This window comes from Diospyros lotus, chromosome 7 (genome assembly GCF_014633365.1).
Source record: "Diospyros lotus cultivar Yz01 chromosome 7, ASM1463336v1, whole genome shotgun sequence".
Taxonomy (NCBI): Eukaryota; Viridiplantae; Streptophyta; class Magnoliopsida; order Ericales; family Ebenaceae; genus Diospyros; species Diospyros lotus.
The window spans coordinates 12,931,594-12,955,398 of NC_068344.1; the positions used below are offsets into that span (position 1 = coordinate 12,931,594).

General features: G+C 40.5%; 1 protein-coding gene across 1 annotated transcript in view; it reads left to right on the top strand.

Annotated features, from left to right (window-relative positions):
• Positions 1-572: 572 nt before the first annotated feature.
• The window catches only part of LOC127805993 (UTP--glucose-1-phosphate uridylyltransferase 3, chloroplastic), a 79,911-nt gene continuing 56,678 nt past the window's right edge, over positions 573-23,805 (top strand). The window contains exons 1-6 of the mRNA XM_052342909.1: positions 573-1,505; positions 8,143-8,317; positions 8,400-8,549; positions 8,716-8,877; positions 8,985-9,157; positions 9,307-9,373. Coding sequence (XP_052198869.1) covers positions 826-1,505; positions 8,143-8,317; positions 8,400-8,549; positions 8,716-8,877; positions 8,985-9,157; positions 9,307-9,373 — 1,407 coding nt within the window. The 5' untranslated portion in view covers positions 573-825. The remainder of the gene's footprint in view (positions 1,506-8,142; positions 8,318-8,399; positions 8,550-8,715; positions 8,878-8,984; positions 9,158-9,306; positions 9,374-23,805) is intronic.

The following is a 23,805-nucleotide window of genomic DNA, read 5'->3' on the forward strand; positions in this document are numbered from 1 at the left end:
TTTTATTATAATAAATAAAAAATAAAATAAAAAAATAATACAAATAAATAAATTCTTTTTAAATATTTACATTTTAAGTAATTATAAATTAAGCAGTCGGGGAACGCCCATGGCCGTGACTGCCATGGTCGCGACCATGCGTTATGTGTGTGTGTAAATATATATATATATATGTGTGTGCGCGTATATATATATATGTGTGTGTATGTATTCGGGGGACAGAGAAAGAGTGTGTGGGCCAACCTACCTCACAGCCATTGCATAAAGAGAAAAAGAGAGAGAATGTGTGTCCCAACAATGGCATGTATATATATATGTATGTGTTTGTGTGTATATATGGTGCAGGAGAAAAAGAGAGAATGAGTTTTGAAGGGTAAAATAGGTATTTTAAAAGTATTGTAGGATTTGATAGATGTGTGGGCTGTGAAAAGTAATTTATTGAGCTCAGGGTAGAATTTTCCAATTTCATAATATAAAAGATTATTTTTCTATTTTATTATTTACTCTTTCTTACTCTTTTGTCAAAAAGATAGAAAAAAAATAAAAAAGAAGTTTGTGACCATTTGCCACAGCCACAAGACTGCAACGAGCATAAAGAACTCCGACAGCAAGAAGAGATGGGAGAGAGGGGTCGAGCAACCAATCGAAAACGTTGACAAGAGATGAGGATTGACGACGACACCCTCCCCAGGCGCTAGCAGACACACAACACACTTCGTATATGCTTCGGGAATCTCGCGTTATTCTTCTTCTTCTTCTTCTTCTTCTTTCTGAACTTTGTTTTTTGTTCATGAAGCTCTCTGAGAAAGAGTCGCTCTAACAACTATGGCCGTTGTTCCTCAAAATGCCCTTCTTCTCTTAACCAATAAAGACAAAACCTCCTCCTCGTCTCCTAGCTTCGTCTTCAACCTTCACTCCCACAGCTCCCTCCTCTTTCACTCTGTAAAGCCTTCAACCTCTCTTTCTTCTTCTTCCCCGTCGTGTTGCCGAATCCCCCGCGTCTCCACCGCCCCTGTCGAGTACGCGCCGCCAGCGCCGGACTTCGATTTTCACCAAGAAATTGCACGCCTCCGTGCTCTCTGCTCCAGGCTTGCCAATTCCAGAGGCTTAAACGATAAACTTCGAGTTATCGACTCTGATTCCAGAGTCCAGCGATTTTTCGGCGCGCATAAGAATGGAGTTTCTAGGGTTTTCGAGTCTCTAAACAGGGATAAATACGAGTTGTTTCTGCTCAAATGTGTGGTCGCCGCGGGACAGGAGCATGTGTTGGGTTCCGTTTCCGAGGTGATCGACGGTGAGTTTGAGTCTGCCAGAGGCTCATTGAAGCGCGCTCTCCATTCTTTGGTTGAAATGATTGAGAAGTTGGATGTGAGGGGCGGTGGGGGATGGAAGAAGGCTGATGAGAGTTTGAAGGGCGAGGAAGAAGAGGTTAAGACCTTGAGAACATTGCTGAAGACACTGCGAGAGATGGAGCACTTCTATGACTGCATTGGTGGAATCATTGGGTTAGTCTACTATTTCTCCTTGTGTTTTTGGTTCCGTTCTTGTTTTTTTCATTAAGAGGGAAATGGCTGACTTTTTCCTAATTGGTTTATCCAAATCTGTTCGCTCTTCTGCTAAACGTATGTTCAAGTTTCATTATTTGGTACCTAATGTGCACGTTAACTTGATAAACTACATACCTACTAAAAAAAAGCTTAATAAACTATATTGCTGCAGATAGATAGGCAAGGCAAATTTAATTATGTCTACTAATTCTCAGCCGTCCACCAATGATCACGTTACCCGGATTAGATTTCAATTGACTTTTGACTTTCATCAGGGGAAATTATGTTGGAGAAAATTTTAAGAGTTCTGAAATTTATTTATTTTTAAACCTTTTTTGGTAGTTAAAATTTAGATTAAGAGTTATGCTTTTTCTAAAAAGACATACATTTGAACAGAAAGACACCCTTTTGGTCTTGAAAGTCTATAAATCTCTGTCTCTATTGATATTAAGTAAAATATGATAATCTGAATTCCATCTTCTACATTTACGGAACCTCTCCTATTTCTTTATCCCCCCCCCCCCCCCCCCCCCCCACACACACACGTGTGTGTGTGTGTTTTACTTGGCTTTTGAAATGACTAAAGCTGTTTTTTGTAAATTCACTGAATGCAAGAATCAGGGAGTTATTTGTGAAATCTTGATTATATCTTGGAGTCATTGGCTCTGAAAATCCTTTGTGTGGAGTGGAATAATTGTTTGGGCCAGTGGCATTACACCTCTCAAATCTCACATGCTTGGTTTCCTTGCTATTTGATTATCCATATTTGGTATTCAGTGCTGTGTGAATATTCTGTTGATTACTGGTAAAAAGCTAATGTGTCTAATCATGGAAAATTCATAATTGTTTGTGGTAATTTTTCTAAGATCCAAGCCAATGGTAGTGGTCAGAAATTGAGAGGAAAACAAAGAACTTATCCATGATTTACTCTGCAGTTCAACATCATTTTTTTTTTTTTATGAAAGTTTGAAACTGTAGAAATAGAATATTCTGTGTATATCTTAGATTCTATGTATATTCCTATTTATTTTTTTGTTATTTCCCTTTTGTATTATTCTCTTCCTCTATAAAGAGAAAAGGGAAATCATTGTATTATTATCAAGAAATAGAGAATTATATTTTCTCAATCTTGTTTAGATGGTATCAGAGCAGGAATTAGGATTAAATCACAGCCGTTCAACTGTGAAACCCTAATTTCCTCTATTCCTCTGCCATACCCTAGAAGTCCCGCCGTTCTTCACTGACCACCCTCCAGCGGTCGCCCCCTCTGAGATTTGGCCATCCCGACCGCTGCTGCTGCATCTTCAGCCGCCGCCTCTGGAACGGTCGCGATCTCCTAGCCTCTCGCAAAGGTCGGCTTTCATCAGTTGCGCCTGTTGCTATTCTCGGTTGCGAAGGATCGCGTTGCACTCCAGAGCCGCTCCTATCCGTCGTTCGTGCTGCTTCTCCATCGGACGTCCGCACTTGTTGCTGTCGAGAAGGTCGGCTCTGCATCGCGCATCAGAGCCGCTCCTATTCTTCGCTCTTGCTGCCTCATTTGTGCTTAGTTCGTGCGATTTGTGCTGCTGTTTGTACTGGTCGTTCGTGCGATTTGTGCTGTGATTTGGGCAACTGGGTACCCAGATTCAAGGATCCAGATCCATGGGTCTTTGCTAGGGTCTCCATATTTGTACTGATCCAGATCCAGATCCGATCCAGATCCAGATCCAGCTGGTAGTGGGTCCTTACTTTTGCTGCCCTAATCCATTTCTTCAACCATCATGAATGACTCTGCATCCTCAGTCACTCCGACCCAGCAATCTCAGTCTTCTCAAGCTCAGTTTCGAGTTTCTTGAAACTCCTCCGACTCACATCCGGTACAGATTACGACCATTCGTCTCAATGGTACTAATTCCCTACGTTGGTCGCAATCTGTTCGTATGTACATTCGAGGTCGGGGAAAGATTGGCTATTTGACTGGCGCCACATTAACCCCAGACAGCAAAGACCCACTATATGACATTTGGGATGCCGAGAATTCGATGGTGATGACGTGGCTTGTTAACTCCATGGAGGAAGAGATAAGTTCAAACTATATGTGCTTCTCTACAGCTATGGGATGAAGTCACTGCCATGTATTCCGATTTGGGGAATCAATCCCAAATCTACGAGCTCAACTTGAAACTTGGTGAGATTCGACAAGGTAGTGATACTGTCACCCTATATTTTAATTCTTTAAAGCGCATTTGGCAGGACTTAGATCTCTTCAATACATATGAGTGGAAAAACACAGAAGATTGCAAGTATTATCAGAAAATGGTCGATGCTAATTGAGTATTTAAGTTTCTTGTTGGACTCAATGTTGAGTATGATGAAGTCCGAGGGAGGATCGTCGGTAGAAATCCACTTCCGTCTCTTAGTGAAGCCTTCTCTGAAGTTCGGCGTGAAGAAAGCCGAAAATTGGTTATGTTGGGCAAGAAAGAGTGGAGAAAGTGGGTTATCTGAAAATATGGCACTTGTGACTGCTGATGCTAATGCTGGTGGACGGCATATTGCGAGTCAACGAAAGGCAGAAGAAAAACCTCGTGTTTGGTGTGATCATTGCAATAAACCACGCCATACTCGGGAGACCTGTTGGGTGCTTGATGGCAAGCCAGCCAATTGGAAGTCTAGATCAAAGCGATCCCAACCTACTGCACATGAAGCTGATACAGGACCATTCAACAAAGAGCAACTTGATCAACTTCTGCGACTGCTAAAGCCGAATCTGTCCCCTGTACACCCAATTGTTCTTTGGCCTATTCAGGTAGAAACTCTTTTGCCCTATCTAGCTCTTTTCAATCTGTTCCATGGATAATTGATTCAGGAGCATTTGATCATATGACTGGTTTATCTCATCTCTTCAACTCGTATGTTCCTTGTTCTGGTAGTGAAAAAATAAGAATAGCCGATGGTAGTCTTTCACCTATTGCAGGTAAAGGACTCATTAAACTTTCTGAGAATATTGATCTTCAATCAGTACTCCATGTTCCTAAACTTGCTTGCAATCTTCTTTCTGTTAGTAAACTCTCCAAAGATTCTAACTGTCGTGTTATCTTTTTTGATTCCTATTGCATTTTTCAGGCCCAGAACTCGGGGAAGACGATTGGCAGTGCTAGAGAAATAAACGGGCTCTATTATTTGGATGGGGATGTCTTGCGTAATAAAAAAGCTCACGGGCTGAGTGGTATTAGTTCTACTTTTGTTTCTAATCAAATAATGCAATGGCATCTTAGGCTAGGTCATCCCAGTTTTTCTTACTTGAAATATTTATTTCCTACGTTGTTTAAAGGAGTGGATCCTTCTATGTTTCAATGCGAGAGTTGTCATTTATCCAAAGATCATCGTGTTAAATTTCTTTCAAAACCTTATTGTCCTTCTAAACCATTCTATTTAATACATAGTGATGTTTGGGGTCCTTCTAAAGTCTCCACTTTGTCTGGCAAAAAGTGGTTTGTTACTTTTATTGATGATCATACTCGACTTTGTTGGGTTTACTTACTTGCAAAAAAATCAGATGTGCCTAGAACTTTTAAGGATTTTTTCCATTTGATTGAAGCTCAATTTAACACAAAAATCTGTATTCTTTGATCTGATAATGGCACTGAATATTTTAATGACTCTTTGGGGTTTTTTTTAAAAGAAAAAGGAATTTTACATCAATCCACTTGTCGTGAAACTCCCCAACAAAATGGTATTGCTGAACGAAAAAATCGACATCTACTCGAGGTTGCCAGGGCCATCATGTTTTCTATGAATGTCCCTAAATACCTCTGGGGTGATGCAATTTTAACCGCTTCCTATCTCATTAATCGTATGCCCACTCGTGTTCTACAGTTTCAAACCCCCTTACACTCTTTAAAACAACTCTTCCCTCTCTGTCGTATATATTCTGAGTTACCCTTAAAAGTTTTTGGATGCACTTGCTTTGTTTATGTTCCTCACATTTTTCGTTCTAAATTGGATCTCACAGCTGAAAAATGTGTCTTTCTGGGCTATGCACCAAATAAAAAAGGGTACAAATGTTTTAATCCTGTTACCAAAAAAACTTATATTAGTATGGATGTGTCTTTCCTCGAAACTCAACCCTACTTTCCCAAAAATCATCTTCAAGGGGAGCATATTGAGAAAGAAGATAATTTTTTGAATTCTAATGTTGAGGATCCTCGTCCTACCATGATTGGTGCTCCCCTCCACTCTAATAAACAACTCAAGGATATAAATGTTCCAAATATTGTGGAACAAGGTGTGTCTGGTTCACAGGTGCCTAGTGTGATGGGATTGGAACCAGGGGGAGAATTACCACAAATGGATCAAAATATTCCAAAACCGGAGCTTCAGTTTTATACTAGAAGACAAACCTTGAAAAATACTATCAGTCCAAATATTCCTCTAACAATTGAACAATCGACGTCTTTGAGTGATGGGGTTTCTGATAGTTCTTCTTCTTCTCATGGTAACTCTAAACTCACTCTTACAGATTATTCTACATTTGATTTGTCTGATCTTGATGTCCCTATTGCTACTAGGAAAGGAGTGAGATCTTGTACCAAACACCCAATTGCTAAATACCTGTCATACCAAAAATTGTCCAATCATCATAAGGCCTTTCTTTCAAATATTTCTAACCTGCATGTCCCAAGAACAATTCAGGATGCCCTTGGTGATCCAGATTGGAAGTTAGCAGTCCAAGAGGAAATGAGTGCTCTTAGAAAGAATGGAACTTGGGAGATTGTGAACAAACCAGAAGGCAAAGCAACAGTAGGTTGTAAGTGGGTATTTACTATAAAATGTAAGGCAGATGGGAGCATTGAAAGATACAAAGTAAGGCTGGTTGCTAAGGGTTTCACCCAAACATACGACATCGACTATCAAGAAACATTTGCTCCAGTAGCTAAAATAAACTCTATTCGAGTTCTCCTCTCCCTTGCAGTGAATGTTGATTGGCCACTCCACCAATTTGATGTAAAGAATGCCTTCCTAAATGGTGATTTAGAAGAAGAAGTGTTTATGGATCTTCCACCAGGGTTTGAAAAGAGCCTCGGGACAAACAAGGTATGTCGTTTAAAAAAATCATTGTATGGTCTAAAACAGTCTCCAAGAGCGTGGTTTGAAAGATTTGGAAAGGCGGTGAAAAGTTATGGTTACATTCAGAGCCAAGCAGACCACACACTATTCTTCAAGCACGCCAACGACGGTAAGAAAGCAATCTTAATTGTCTATGTGGATGATATAATAATGACTGGTGATGACAAGGGAGAGATTGAAGAGCTTAAGAGGAGATTAGCTCATGAGTTCGAGATCAAGGACTTGGGTCCTCTAAAGTACTTTCTTGGGATGGAATTTGCAAGATCTAAGGAGGGGATCTTTGTCAACCAACGCAAGTATATTCTGGATTTACTCAGTGAAACAGGAATGCTTGGGTGTAAGGTTGCTGAAACTCCCATTGAACCCAACTTAAAACTTCAACCTGCCGAGGCTAAGAATGTGGTAGAAAGGGAGAAATATCAAAGACTTGTGGGTAGACTTATCTATTTATCCCATACTCGACCAGACATAGCCTTTGCTGTAAGTGTTGTAAGTCAATTTATGCACTCACCTGGTTCACAACATTTTGAAGCTACCTACAAAATTCTGCGATACCTAAAGGGAACCCCTGGGAAAGGTCTACTTTTTAGAAAACGTGGACATCTTCATATAGAGGCTTATACAGATGCAGATTGGGCAGGTAGTATAACTGACCGAAGATCTACATCAGGGTACTGCACCTTTGTGGGAGGCAATCTTGTTACTTGGAGGAGTAAGAAACAAAATGTGGTGGCCAGAAGCAGTGCTGAAGCTGAATTTCGTGTAGTTGCTCATGGTATTTGTGAGGTCATGTGGATAAAGAGGCTTCTATCAGACTTGAGGGTCTCCACTTTCCTTCCAGTTAAAGTTTATTGTGATAATAAAGCTGCAATCTCTATTGCTCATAATCCAGTTCTCCATGACAGGACAAAGCATGTAGAGGTGGATCGACACTTTATTAAGGAAAAAATTGATAATGGAGTAATTTGTATGCCTTACATTCCAACAGTTGACCAAGTGGCTGACATTCTTACAAAAGGAGTACATAGAACTCAGTTTGAGAAACTTGTGAGCAAGCTGGCCATGGAAGATATCTTCAAGCCAGCTTGAGGGGGAGTGTAGAAATAGAATATTCTGTGTACATCTTAGATTCTATGTATATTCCTATTTCCTTTTTTGTTATTTTCCTTTTGTATTATTCTCTTCCTCTATAAAGAGAAAAGGGAAATCATTGTATTATTATCAAGAAATAGAGAATTATATTTTCTCAATCTTGTTTAGAGAAACTGTTGTCGTTGCATGGTGCAGAACAGATTTTGGGTTTTGATGGCAATAATGGAATTCATTTTCTAACAGTTTGATATACAACTATGCCGAGTTTGGTTCTTTTATTTGTCACTTTTTGTTGTCGCCTTTTTATTTTAATTTTATTTTTATTTGACTGTCAAGTCAAAGATATTAGGAGCAAAAACAATCTATATAATTGAGTGTAATTATGTATGGCATGCAGATATCAGAAAACAGTGCTAGAGCTTCTTGCTGAAGCAATGACACATGAGGGAAAAATGACCCAGGGCATCAATAAATCAATGGGATTCCAATTCATGGAAATTCATCCTCCGAGTGTACTTGACCTTTCAAAAGATACAGAGTACGCATCCCAAGCAGCTATCTGGGGAGTTGAGGTTTGTGCCTATGTTTTATTCTTTACTTCAAATGAAGTATGAGGCTTTGGTTATATTGCAATTATAATATTTATTCTCGTAGGGTTTGCCAGACCTAGGTGAGATTTATCCTCTTGGAGGTTCTGCAGACAGGCTTGGTTTGGTAGACCCTGAGACAGGTGAATGTCTCCCTGCTGCAATGCTTCCTTTTTGTGGACGAACATTATTGGAAGGGTTGATAAGAGATCTTCAGGTACAGGATCTCTCTTTGGCGAGCTTGAAAATTTTGTATATCCTTTTGATGCTTTGCAATAGGGATGAGCTGTTGTTAATGGCTGATTATTCTTGATAGATGTCAGTATATGTATGTATGTATTTAAGTATGTATAATGAATAACATATTCTTTTGACATTGCAAGGCTAGAGAGTTTTTGTATTTCAAGTTGTATGGAATTCAATGCATCACCCCTGTTGCAATGATGACGAGTTCTGCAAAGAGGAACCATGAACGCATCACATCACTTTGCAAAACACTTCAGTGGTTTGGAAGAGGTCGATCACAGTTTCACCTCTTTGAACAGGTTTGATGTGGAAAATTGACATGATGTCTTCTACTGTTGCTTCTCCTTGTTGCTATTATTTCTCTTGATTATTTGGATCTATTGTAAGTTAATTTGTGAATTGCCAGCCTCTTGTTCCAACTGTCAGTGCAGAAGATGGCCAATGGCTTGTCACCAGAAAATTCATGCCTTTATGCAAGCCCAGTGGTCATGGTGCAATATGGAAACTTGCACATGATAAAGGTGTTTTTGAATGGTTTTATGAACATGGCAGAAAAGGTGCAACTGTCAGACAAGTCAGGTGAGCTTTTTTTTGGTTAAGTAAATGAACAAGTCAAATGAACTTTACTAGCATATTTGTAATGCTAAGTTATTTATCTATTGTATTGCAATGATTAATGGCATGGGGGTTTTGGATTTTGAGTATATGTTGACATTGGTGACTTGCAGTAATGTTGTGGCTGCTACAGATTTTACACTTCTGGCACTGGCGGGTATTGGTCTGCATTATGGGAAGGTATGGTTTCTCCTAAAGAGCTGGATAACTTGGTCGTTTGGCGGCAGCAGAATTCTATTGCATCAGTGTTTGAGAATACCCTTAACCTATTAGGTGCTTGGATGTCTGTAAAACTGGAGGAATTTCTTATGTCAATTCTATGTACAAATGGGATATATATACACAAGAAGAATCCAGTCAAATCCTTACTGGATTCGACTCCTAAGAGTCATCAATCAATCTCCTAATATTAATCAATCAGCAAATAATGAAATTAATAAAATCAAATAACTGACAAATCTTCCTAGCTGTACATATTGTAAAGAATTAAATGCTGAGTGTTGTGTTTTGCATCGAATATAGCCTAGAAGATTAAGAAGAAATCAGGAGAATTCTCGAGTGAATCAAACGGCTGAAAAAAAACTAAGTTAGAGAGTCTAACTTATGTAGTATTATAAGGGGTATATTAGAGATTGTGTTCTCTGTAATGAGTCCTTGTAATTACCGCCCTAATTTGTTTATAAATAGGAGGCATAGGCAGGCAGTCACGAATTATCATTCATGTAAGTGCTATACGAGTGAATTTCTGTAAAGTGAGAGGAAAGGCTTGTAAGAGAGTTCTTTGTAATCTCATAGAGCATTGTACTCGCCAGAAGAGGGTTCTTGTACTGTTTTCTTCAAGATTTCATAGTGAATGCTCTCGAGACTAATGCTGGATGTAGGATCACTATTGCGGTCTAAACCAGGATAAATCTGCTGTGTCTCTTGTTTGGTTTGCGTATCTTTTCCCTGTTTCCATTATGCTCTTAACTTGTATTTTCTGTTTCTGTTATTCTGGGGAACAAACTGTGTGTGTGTGTGGCTATTAAATGGTAAAGATTGAGTGATTCCAGTGCTCCCAATTCAACAAATTGGCATCAGAGCAAGGTTAACTCATCAAGAAAGCCAAGAACTATTAGAAATCGATAGGAATAGTCGTAAGAATGTCTTCTATGGCCTCTGCCACTCGATATGATATCGATAAGTTTGATGGGTAGAATGATTTTGGCCTTTAGAGAATGAAGATGAGGGCCTTGTTGGGTAATTTAGGACTTGAAGAAGCTCTCGAAGGAGTCTCTAAAATGCCAGCAACCTATTCTATAGAAGAGAAGAAGGAGATAGGAAAGAAAGCCTTCAATAAGTTGATCTTGAGTCTTGGAGAGACAGTTTTGAGAGAGGTTTCAAAAATGGAAACTGCTGCAGAACTTTGGTTGAAATTATAAAGCCTATACATGACTAAGTCCCTTTCTTGTAGGCTGTATTTGAAGGCCAAGTTCTTTACCTTTAAGATTCAAGAAGGGCAGAAACTTCAAAACCATATAGATTATTTTAATAAACTATGTCTTGACTTAGAAAACACAGAGGTAAAATATGATGATGAAGACAAAGCCCTAGTTTTGTTGCATTCTTTGCCTAAATCCTATGAAATCTTTGTGGACATTCTAAAACATGGTAGAGACACACTGACCTTAGAGGATGTAATTGGGGCATTAAACTCCAAGGAATTGAAGTAGAAAGTAGAGGGCAAGAACACAACAGGAGATGTTCTTGCAGTTAGGAGTAGGACAGAAAGAAGAGACTTTAGGAATACTGGCAAGTCTCGGTCTAAATCTAGAAATGGCAGAAAAATAATTAAGTGCTATCATTGCCATGAAGAAGGGCACATTAAGAAGCATTGCCCTAAAAGAAAGAAGGAATTCCAAGAAAAATTAAATCCTGAAATTTCATCCTCCATATGTGAGTTTGACTATGATAGTGCTGATGCCTTGGTTGTATTTAGCAAGGAAGATAGGGAGGTTTGGGTGCTTGACTTGGGTTGCTCATTCCATATGACATGCCATAGAGATTGGTTCTTAAACTATAGAGATATTGGTGGTCGTAAAGTAATTTTAGGAAACAACCATGAGTGTAACATTAAGGGAATTGGAGACATAAAACTTAAGATGCACAATGGAATAATTAAAACTCTTAACTGCTGTGAGATATGTTCCAGAATTAAAAAGGAACCTAATTTCCCTAGGTGAATTGGATAAAAGTGGCTATTCCTATAGGGGGGATGGTGGAGTTCTAAAAGTAGATAGGGGCTCACTTATTTACATGAAAGCTATCCTACAAAATGGAATATATGTGCTGCATGGAACCACATTATGTGGAGATGCAGCTATAGGTGAAAACAGAACCTATGAATACACTAAATTGTGGCATTATAGGATGGCTCATATTAGTGAGCAAGGCCTTAGAGAATTATCCAATCAAGGAATCCTAGTTGTTGAAAATTTAACAGAGTTAGATAAATGTGAATCTTGCATTTTTGGTAAGTCTACAAAAGTAAAATTCCCTAAGAGAGCAATCCACACCTTGAAAGCCTCCTTAGAATATCTACATTCAGATTTGTGGGGCCCTAGTCAGACTTTAACTCATGGAGGGGCAAGATATTTTCTATCAATCATAGATGATTACTCTAGGATGGTTTGGGTCTATGTTTTGAAATCAAATGATCACACTTTTGAGCCTTTTAGAACCTGGAAAATCATGATAGAGAATAAAAAAGGTATGAAAATCAAGATCATTAGGACCCTTGGATCACTCATGAATTGACTAATAACATTGATTGAGAAATTGATATCAGGTTTAGTATAAAAGGTATATAGATTTACCTACTAGCACTTGGTATCGACCCTTGTCAACTGGAGCACTTTTCTCTTCCCTTTCGAGTTTGGTTGTGGCTTCCATTAGAGTGTCAGTAGGTTTACACCCTAGCATCTCGCATTCCTTTAGTAGATCCGAAACAAACTTTCTCTGAGACACAGTGATTCCACAACTAGATCTACCCATCTCCATTCCCAAGAAATACTAGAGATTTCCTAAGTCTTTGAGCTCAAACTCTTTGGCAAGAATTTTCTTTAGACCACTCATTTCTTCTGTGAGGTTCCTTGTGACAATAATATCATCAACGTATACAATCAGGATTGACATTTTACCTTTGGAGGGCTTTTTCACGAATAGAGTACGATTGGCTTGACATTGGGAGTATCCATGAAGTTTTACAACTCTTGTGAATCTTTAAAACCACGCTTTTGTTGACTGCTTAAGGCCATATAGTGACCTTTTTAACTTGTACACTTGGGGGAATTTGATAGTGTTGGTGCCCTAATGCTAGATTTAGATGGCATCTAGCAATTGTAATAATGAGACTAATGATGTAAATCTTGCATATATAATAAAATGTGTTTTTATATTTTAAATTCATATCTTCATTCATAGCTCTTCAATTATTATATATGAATAAGTTTTTAGATTTCCTGTTAAAGATTTTATTCTTAAGTGTTAAGAACATGTGACTAAGGACCTTTGTATTAAGGATATCTTAATGATAATTCCTAGTCCTTAGACTTTTCAGAAGGGGATTATTATTAGTCGAGTATGGACTGACACATGGAATACTACATTTGATTAGTATGAGATGCTAATGATAAAAGATGGTGAGTCGCATGCCATAATCCATGAGGTGGATATAGTATATTTGTGGGTAGAAGCTAGTGGAACATTTACTGAATGTGACGCACGTGATAGATCATATGGTCGAGAGTATTTATGATTTATCACAAGCTTCAATTGTGTTACTAGTCATTAGACCGAGGGTAACGTAATTGTCTTGTATGTCGGTGTTAGGGATTTGCTGTTGTTAAGAACCATTCGGTTATCGGGTGGGAGATGCACTGTGTGGTCCCTATGCAGTGGTGTATGGAGGCAAGTGATTGCTAATGGGATCCGTTTACCTTCGGCGTGAAGTGAACATCTTGTGCAATCAGTGATGGTCTTGATTGAACAAACCCCTAGTCAGGGTGCATTTGATTGGAAAATGTTCCAATGTCGGAAAGAGTTACGATGTGTCATCTCAATCTTACTACACTGATTTTAGCATAGCTATCGAGTTAGTGAGTTTGATGAGTCCATGACTCTCACTCGATTGGGATGTTATTTGATAGAGGGATTATAGTACATGGGAATCGAAAGCCCAAATAGGTTTTATTTTGAAGTAAGACTTCATTACTAGTAGGATCGTCCTGACATAATGTTAGTTGTCACTTAGGGTCTTTTGGGGTATATTGGGGAGATGGAGAGATTCTCGTTATAGACTAAAATGCTTGGTCAACCTCAAAGAGTTTGACGTGTCCTGATTGCTACTTAGTAGTGAACCTAGAAGGTCACATGCATATCCGGGTGTGGTGGTTGACTAAACGATTAAACTTGAAATCGTCGTTAAGAGTTAATGACGTTACCATTGAGAGTTAACGGATCAGGTTCAACGATCAAATTAATAAGGAGCAAATGTTAAGAGTTGACAGGCATGTCGTTAAGAGTTAACGAGGGCCTCGGTTTCATCATGGGATGGTGAAAGGGTTATTAAGTTTTAATGGCAAACCTAGATGCAATTTATGGAAGTTGTCGATCGATTATGTCGACCAATCGAGCAAAACTGTCGACACTTCCTTTGTTGTAGAGGGTTGTGAATCATCGATCGATTTGTCATATTTGCAATCGAATGAGGGGCACGTGGCACAGGAGGATGATGGGAGGACGAGAGGGGCGACAACGTGCGTCCTTTTTGTCGCCCCTTGGTCTTCTCTCTCTCTCCTATGGCAGATTTGTTCGTTTATGCAAAGCAGCGCTAGGGTTTCCATTTTTGGGCATGTATATATGTGATATATGAGGATGGAGAACGAGAAGAGGTCTGGCTTGTGTGATTCTTTCTCAGCCTAAGTTGTTTTTCTCCCTCAAAAGAGTTTAGAAACCCTATTATTGTTGCTGAAAATGCAACAATTAAAATTTATAGTGTGGCGTCCGCTCGAGCTTGGTGTTGGGTGAAGTGATGTTGCTGTGAGAGAAGTTGCCTCAAGGGAGCTTGCCACAAGGATACTTGCCATAAGGATTTTGCCACTAGGATCTGTTTCGCCGCAAGGATTTCGCCACAAAGATCTTTCTCGCCACAAGGATTTTTCGCGCCACAAGGATTTGTCTTGCCACAAGGGTTTCACCACAAGGATCTTCCTCGCCTCAAGGATTTTGCCACTAGGATCTTTCTCACCGCAAGGATTTGACTTTGTCGCAAGTTCTTGTTGCAAGGATTTGACCTTGTTGATACTCAGAAATGGGTTAGAAGGCTCGCGGGAATCCTCGCCCGCGACCACTCTTCGATGCCTAAGTCAGTATCGGATCCAGATAACTATTCACGAAAACAGTGAAAAATGCAGTCAAGGTGTCGAAATTTTATTGAAATCGAAAGTCCTCTCCAATGTCTTGTAGTTGGGTATTTATAGGGCACGATTCTCAAGGATGGCTGGTGCTGAAACGTGGCAGTTGCTGAATGGAGCTTAGGTTTCCTCGAGAGGGGGCATTAGCCACAAGGCTGGCCCTCGTGACTAGCCCCTGCTGCGAGGCAGCTCGCGACAAGGCTGCCACGAGGCCACTTGCGGCTAGCTTCTTGCCGCGAGGCCACTTCGTGACAAGCCTTTTGCGGCTTTCACTTTTTTTTTTTTATTAAAAATTCCTCATTTTTCTCCTCCTGATTTTTCATGGTACAACAATCATAGTTATTAAAGGCGCGCCTAGGCACAAGGCGCCAGTTTGGCGCCTCGCCTGGGCTGAGGCGAGGCGGTTTCAGTAAGGCCCTCGCCTTGCAAGGTGAGGCGCTGAGGCGAGAGGCGCATGAAACGCGTGCCTGCATCCTCTCTTCCTCTCCTTTCCAGCCTCCTCTCTTCTCAGTTCCAGCATGTATACATCACAACTTATTTACATTTCTTTAGTTTAAGTAAATGTCCACATTTTCTTTTATTTATATTTTACCTTCCATTTACTTTAATACATAAATGTAAATAAGAAAGTACCTCCCATTTAGATTTAATAAAAATATCTAAAAAATCAAAATCCATAACAATAAGAAAATAGAATTTTGGTTTTAGTACAAACTCAGGATTTAGCGATTTTACTACCCCCAAAATACATATATACTATTTCTTGAAAAATTCATTAAAAATTATTTTAACAACAATTAATATTAGCTAGTAAAATACCGGGAGATAGTTTTTCAAAATGAAAACATTTTCTTATATGTCTCCTTATAATGCGCTAATCTTCCAGACTTAGAAAAAATGCGCAAATCTTCCAGATCTAGAAAAATAACATTTTTCAAAATGAAAACATTTTCTTGATTGTGGACTTGTAGTGTTTATTGATTGTGGAGAATACTAAAGCTATTCCAAAATGTCCTCCATCAATAAAACAAGAGATTGGAGAGTACATGTAAAAGAAGAAAAATAATATGAGCAAAATATAGCATCGTAAGATGATGATTTTCAATTTGGTGAAGGGTATGATGATAATGATGATTAAAACTTCTTTATTGATTGTGGACTTGTAGTGTTTAAATATTTGTTTAGAACTTTGCACGATGATTGGTACTTGTTTGAGTTTGAGACTTTAAGTTTGAACTTTGATGATGTTTCTAGTTTAGAAATTGCATGATGAATGAATCAACTTTGATGTTGTTAGTTTAGAATTTGAAGATAATGAAACATTAATGATATGCATGTGTTATTATTGATAATTTGATAGTTTTTTATGATTTTACAAGATTTTGAGTTTTTTTTCTAAAAGGTGTGCCTCGCTTCGCAAAGGTGCGCCTCGCCTCGTGTGCCTCGCTTTGCAAAGGCGCGCCTCGCCTCATGCGCCTCGCCCCTCAGGCTCCAGGACCCTTTGCGCCTCGCATCTTTCAGAACTATGACAACAATTGCCCCCTACTCTTCTGTTTTGTCTTTATACAAAATTGAAGAGTAAAATATCAGTTGAATTGAGGGTGTCATAGAGATGCACTACCGCTAGCTTTGTTTTTGCCTCCCGTGGTAATTTCTTCATCACCCATCATGCTTACGACACTCTCCTGTTGTGGAGTTAGGATGCTTTAAATTTAGGCTTTTCTTTAACTGTTTTTTCGATCAGACGTCTTCTGCTCCCCTTTACGGCCCATATTCATGAACAATCACGAGGAATAAACGTTGTGTCCTCGGTTTAAATCATGGAATCCTTGTTGTGACCTCGAGCTCTCCCAGTGTTCTGGTTCGGGGGTCGTCTCATCGTCAAGTCTTCGTGAGACGTCTTGAGGGCAAACACGTATTCTCTGAGTGGAGAACCTTCTGGGGGCGTCCGCCTTCCTCTTACGAGCTCATCTGCCATAGGTAATCTAGGTTTGACCCCAAGTTCGACACGAGATTCTTGTCAACCATACGAGTTTGCTGGGAGGCCTAGGCGTCGGATCAGCCAAGGAGTTGGGTCTAGCTTGGGATCATAGCATCGGACTCAATCAAGGGATTCATGTGAGCCTACAGTCATAGGTGTTAGAATACCTGAAGATCTTACGTTAGCCAGGATCATAGGCACCAGATTATCTCTGGGCAACCAGGCCCTCAAGGATAGGTTCTGCTGCAGGATTTTGTCGGGCGTCTGAGTTTGCCGGTAGACCTAGGCGCCGGATCAGTCGAGGAGTCGGGTTTAGCCTTAGAGCATAGCATTGGGCTCAATCAAGGGATCCATGTGAGCTTGCGGGTATAGGCTTCGGAGCATCTGGTGATCCCGAGACGGATCATAGCGCATTGGCTATTGTGTCCTCCATGTCTGTCTTTCGGGGTTGGTCTACCACAAGGAATCTGGGTTTGGCCAGTGGTCCGATGCGAGATTCCTACCAGTCATCCGAGTTTGCCGGGAGACCTAGGCGACAGATCAACTAAGGAGTTTGGTCTAGCCAAAAAGGCATAGCATCGAACTCAAACGAGAGATCTGGGTGAGTTTGCGGGCATAGGCATTGGATGTTCTTGTGATCCCGAGCCAGCTCGTGGTCATCGGCACCGAATTGTGACTGGGTGACTTAACTCTGATAAGCGGAATCATGTCAAAACTGTCATATGATTGCCCTATCTCTCTTTATGCCTTCATTGGGCTAGTCTACCTCAGGGGATCTGGGTTTGGCCGGTGGTCCGACGTCGGATTCCTATCAGACATCCGAGTTTGCTAGGAAACCTAGGCGCCAGATCAACCAAGGAGATGGGTTTAGTCAAAAAGGCATAGCGCCGAACTCAAACGAGGGATCTGAGTGAGTCTGCGAGCATAGGTATCGGATCTTCTGGTGATCTCGAGCTAGCTCGTGGTCATCGGCACCAAATTGCCACTAGGTGACTTGACCTTCAAGAGCAGGCTCATGTCAGAGCTGTCATGTGGTTGCTTCACCTCTTTCCCGCCTTCATAGGGCCCAGTCTACCTCAGGGAATTTGGGTTTGGCCAGTGGTCCGACGCGGGATTCCTGCTAGAGATCCGAGTTTGCCAGGAGGCTTAGGCGCCAGATCAACCAAGGAGTCGGGTTTAGCCAAAAGGCATAGCACCGGACTCAAATGAGAGATCCGGGTGAGCCTGCAGGCATAGGTGTCGGATCTTTTGGTGATATCGGGCCGGTTCATGGTCATCGGCACCATATTGTCACTAGGCGACTTGACCTTCGGGAGCGGGTTGTGCTTGATCCACCGTACCTGCATCACATTCTATGACACATACAAATAATTTGGGCCCATGGAGATTTTACGTGGTTCGACTTATAGTTTTGCCTACTCCACGGGAATATAAGGGTATATTCTTTTATTTATTGGGGGATATTATTATAATAGAAAAGTAAAGATAATCCCGGTCCTCAGCTAGATCGAGCAATGCTTATGGTGATAGGCTCGGCTTTGCGTTTCGTGCTTCGTCCTCTCCACTGGAGTTAATGACTAGTAAAGTTGGGAAGTGCCTCTTGAGGTGCAAGGTGTTCCAAGTTTTTCCCATCGCCTCGCCTTGTAGCGTCTGTAGTATGCATGTGTTGGGCCCCAACATCTTTTGAATTCTGTAGGGTCCTTCGCAATTCGGGCTAGGTTCCCTTTCCTCTTCTATTATATTCCCATGCGTCCAAAATTTCTATTTGGACGATAAACTGTTCTACTCGGTCAAATAATTCAGTCATAGAATCCGGCTCAGAGAAGGTTAGGGATCTTCTAAGCGGGGCGTATGTAGTTCCGTCAAGCAGGGCTGGCGCGGCCAATCCGACTGGGAGATCCCTTACTTCTTGCGTCGTGGCTCTGAATTGCTCGATATATTGCTTTAGGGATTCATTAGGCTTTTGTTGCAAGCTCATCAGATATATAACACTTTTTTTCTTCGGGATGTAGATGGAGAACGCCTTCAAGAATTCTTTCTTCAATTGTTCAAATGATTGTATATGCCTTGCAGGTAATTCAGTGAACCACTGCTGAGCCTGTTTCGCCAGGGAGAGTGGGAAAGCTCTGCACTTAGTGACCTCATTCCACCCATGCAATAAGGCCACTGCGATGAAATGTTGCACGTATTTCTCTGGGTCTTCCTTCCCCAAATATATCGAAAGTTGCGGCAGTTTTAACCTTGGTTGCACTAGTTGCCTTTGGAGTTCTTCAGATAGAGGAAACCCTTTTGGGGGCGCTTCCTTTGGCACCATCATTACCTGCTTCTATTCCAGTACCTCTTCTACGAGGCGTTTGATGTTAGATGCCTTGAGTGTTTCTTTTTTTGCTTCGTTTTTGCAAGGAGGTGAGACATAAGGAGCTCTTGAGTGGGTGCTTTTTGTTGTCTCTTTATACATGCGAGCTTACCCTGCCCTCTTGTCATGTTCCCTTCTCGAGTCTGTCATTTCTGGGACTTGGTTATTCAGCCCTAGAGTTTCGGTTCTTATCCCCTGCCGTGTGGTCCTTGGAGGGGTGTTTGGGGATCTCCGGTGTTCTCCCCCTGTATTGGTTTGTCCCCTGTGGGGAATGTGGATGTCTGACATTAGTTCATGTAGCAAATCAGTGATTCCTTGTAGTCATTTCATATTCTCCACATTGTTCATCCTAAGTTCATCATTCTGTTGTTTCAGCTCCTCAAAATTCTTCTGCAATTGTTCATAATTTGAGAGTAGGACTGTGGGTGGAGCTATCCCCATGGGTCTCGGAGGTACTAAAGTCACCACGAAGTTTCTATTTGGAATTCAAGACTGTCCAAAGGAGTGTTGTTCCTGACTAGTGGGCGCTGCATGTGGGACTTGCTTCCCTCGCCCTGTTGCATGTCTCCTCTATCCAACTACGTGTACTTCTCCCTATTCTGAACGTTCCTTGCCCCCCAATCCAGCGGTCTAGTTGCCTTCGAGCATAGAAAAGTTCCCTGAACGCACTTCATTGTCATGGTGATCTTCTGAAAATTCTGGTACCATAGGGTGCACCTGACTGGGGCCTCTTGTGGCTCCTGTCTTGGCACGAGCGCTCCTTCGGGTGGGGTTAGGCAGGTTCGCCAAATCGGTTGATCTTGTCCCTCTCGGCATCTTGTGTTAAGATTGACTTTTTATTGCGTTTCCCACAGACGGCGCCAAATTGTTGTTACCAAAAATACAATAATTAAAATTTATGATGTGTGGTCCGCTTGAGCTCGATGTTGGGTGAAGTGAGGTTGCCTCAAGGGAGCTTGCCACAAGGATGCTTGTCGCAAGAATTTTACCACTAGGATCTTTCTCGCCGTAAGGATTTCGCTACAAGGATCTTCCTCGCCACAAGGGTTTCGCCACAAGGATCTTCCTTGCCTCAAGGATCTTGCCACAATGATTTTCCTCGCCACAAGAATTTGTTTTGCCACAAGGATCTTCCTCGCCGCAAGGATTTGGCCACAAGGATCTTCCTTGCCGTGAGGATTTGACTTCGCCGCAAGGATTTGACTTTGCCTGTAGGTTCTCGCCGCAAGGATTTGACCATGTTAATACTCAGAAATGGGTCTTCTAGTTCGTGGGAATCCTCATCTCCGACTACCCTCCGATGCCTAAGTCAGTACCGGATCCAGATAACTATTCACGAAAACAGTGAAAAATGCAATCAAGGTGTCAAAATTTTACCAAAATCGGAAGTCCTCTCTAATGTCCTATAACTGGGTATTTATAGGGCACGATTCTCAAGGATGGCTGGTGCTGACACGTGGTGATTGCTGAATGGAGCTTAGGTTTCCTCGAGAGGGGGCGTTTGCCACAAGGTTGTCGCGAGGCTAGCCTTCGCAGCTAGCCTCCAACTGTGAGGCAGCTCATGGCAAGGCTGCCACGAGGCCACTTGCGGCCAGCTTCTTGTCACTGTAACGATGAATAGGTTTAGAGAAATCTAGAGAGAAAATAGAGAACCGATCTTCAAAGAAGAATACGAATACAATTTCCAGCGCCTTACAACGAAGCTCACTAAGCTTATATACAAAAGCGCTTAACTACTATAACAACAAACTAACCACCTAAGCTATATAACACATAACAAAATAACAACTAATTATTCTAGCAAAAATAGGAGCTCAAGCTCAAGTAATCTCTTCAACATTCCCCCTCAAAGTAGACTTCCTTTTGAGACTTCGTCTAGCAGTCAATTCTCTAGAGTCAGCTTTAGTATCAGCAACCACAACAACCATAGGAGACTGCTGTAAATATAGCTTGTTCACCAATTACATCTGCAATTTGATGAGTAGTAGGCACATACCGAATCTCAACTTGATTCTTCTCCACCTTTTCACGAACAAAATGAATATCAACCTCAATATGTTTTGTACGAGCATGAAAAATTGGATTTTTAGCCATGCTTTTGGCTGCTTGATTGTCACTCCAAATAATTAGAGTATGCACACATAAATAACCCAGTTCACCAAACAAAGATGTCAGCCACATAACTTCTGTCACCCCTTGAGCAATGGCTCTCTACTCAGCCTCTCCAACAGATCTAGCAACCACTGATTGTTTCTTTGAACTCCAAATGATTAGATTGGGACCAAGAAAGATACATAATCCACTAGTTGACCGTCTAGAGACTTGACAGCCAGAAAAATCAGCATCCGTGTAAACATTAAGAGAGAAATCTGTTGAAGAAGGTGAAAACAAAAGGTCAAGACCAATTGTACCCTTAAGATATCTTAACAGCTTTTTACAAGCCAACCAGTGTTGCTGCTTAGGATTAGCCAAAAACTGACTAAGTTTATTCACTCCAAAAGCTATATCAGGCCTTGTATAAGTAAGATATTGTAATGACCCTATAAGTGTTCGATATAAGGCTGGATTAGCCAATACTTCACCTTCATTAGTTAGAGAAATAGCTGAATCAACTGGAATGTCACATGGATTACAATCTGACATAGCAGCCTTCTTTAACAAATCTAGCACATATTTGGATTAAGTAAGGTAGAGACCATTTCTATCTCTATATGCTTCAAACCCTAGAAAATAATTAATAGATCCTAGGGTTTTTAGAGCAAAATGAGTGTCAAGATCATGAATACAAGCTTGAACAGCAGTTGAACTTGAACCAGTAATCAATATATCATCAACATACACCAAGATAAAAATGACAAAGGCTGAAGTTCTTTTAATAAACAGTGAAGCATCCGAAACAACCCTTATGAAACCCCAAGACTGAAGAGCATTTCTTAACTTGGTGTACCAAGCTCTAGGAGCTTGTTTAAGTCCATAAAGAGACTTTTTCAGTCGGCACACATGAGAAGGACACTTAGAATTGACAAAGCCTTCTGGCTGCGACATGAATACTTCTCCTTCAAGATCACTATTTAAAAATGCATTGTTGACATCAACCTGTTGTATATCCCAATCAAACATCACTGCTAAAGAGAATAACACCCTAATAGTAGGTGCTTTAACAACAGGACTAAATATTTTAGCATAATCAACACCTGGATTTTAAAGAAAACCTTTTGCAACTAGCCTAGCTTTGAACTTTAGAACAGTCCCATCAGAATTATATTTAATTCTGAACACCCATTTACATCCAATTAGATTCATATCATTAGAAATTGGAACAAGTTCCCACGTATCACTTTTTTGCAATGTTGCAAACTCTTCCTCCATAGCTTTAACCCATCTTGAGTCTAATAAGGCCTCACGAACTGTATTAGATTCTAAGGAACTCACCAAGGCTTGAGGAGAAGTGGTTAGAAGTTGTTTAGTCTTGGACCTTGTGATCATAGGATGAATGGATGGAGCTGGAACAGTTGTAAACTTAGAAACTGGAATTAATGTGCTGGGAGAAGAGTGAACAGGTTGAGATGATGTCACTGGTTGTCTTGAAGAATGATCAGAATTTATAGAATTGTGAACTGATTCTGGCAAATTAGAGGACTGTGCTACCCGAGGACAAGAAATAGAAGAAGGAGATGAATTAGGAAGCGATTGAAAAATCAAAGTAGAAGAATTATTTGAATTTGACATAGATGACAGAAAAGACGAAGAAGAGAAAGGATGTTGAAAAGGAAATTCATCAGGATTGAAACTTACATGCCTAGAAACATAGATTTTTCCAGAAGGATGCAAACAAATGTATCCTCCTTGAGTATGGCTATATCCAAGAAATATACACTTGATTGTGTAAAAATCAAACTTGTGCTTGTTATAAGGTCTCAAATAAGGAAAGCAAGCACATCCAAAGGGTTGAAGTAACAGATAATTTTGTGTTTTCTTATAGAGAAGCTCAAATGGGGTATGAAACTATAATGAAGAGGAAGGCAGCAAGTTAATAATAAAAGCTGCAGTTTGAAAGGCCTCTTCCCAGAATTGTAATGGCATATGAGCATGAGCAAGTAGTGTAAGACCCATTTCAGCTACATGCCTATGTTTTCTTTCAGCTACACCATTTTGTTGGTGAGTATAAGGGCATGAAAACCTAAGCCGCATTCCATGACTTCGTAAATAAGGCAAAAAGGCTTGAAATTCCCCTCCATTATCAGTTTGGATAGCTTTAAGCTTGGTTTGGTGTTGATTTTCAACAAGTTTATGAAAACTAATAAAGGTAGGTAAAGCATCTGATTTTAATTTCAATGGATATAGCCATGTGAATCTTGAGTAAGCATCAACAAAGATAATGTAATATCTGAATCCTTTAACAGAAATAGTGGGAGAAGGATCCCAAACATTTGAATATATCAACTCCAATGGCCTTTTGGCAATAATATTATGAGAAACAAATGGAAGTTAATGATGTTTGCCAAGTTTATAGGAATCACAGAATGAAAGAGCTGAAGAAGAACATGGAACTCGAACTTTATTAAGAACCAATTTCAATACATTGTAAGTAGGATGACCCAATTGAGCATGCCACTGCTGACATGTCTTATTGTACTGAACTAAACAAACATTAGGAGACAGTCCATGACTAAATGGAAGCTGTGGTTTACAACAATTGGAAGAAAATTCAGTACATTTGTTCATAGATGACGAAATAGCAGTAGTTGTAAAAGACACTAGATGAGAAGATTTGATAGATTGCTCAGGGATGCTGGCAACTTGACCAAGAGCAGGAACCAGC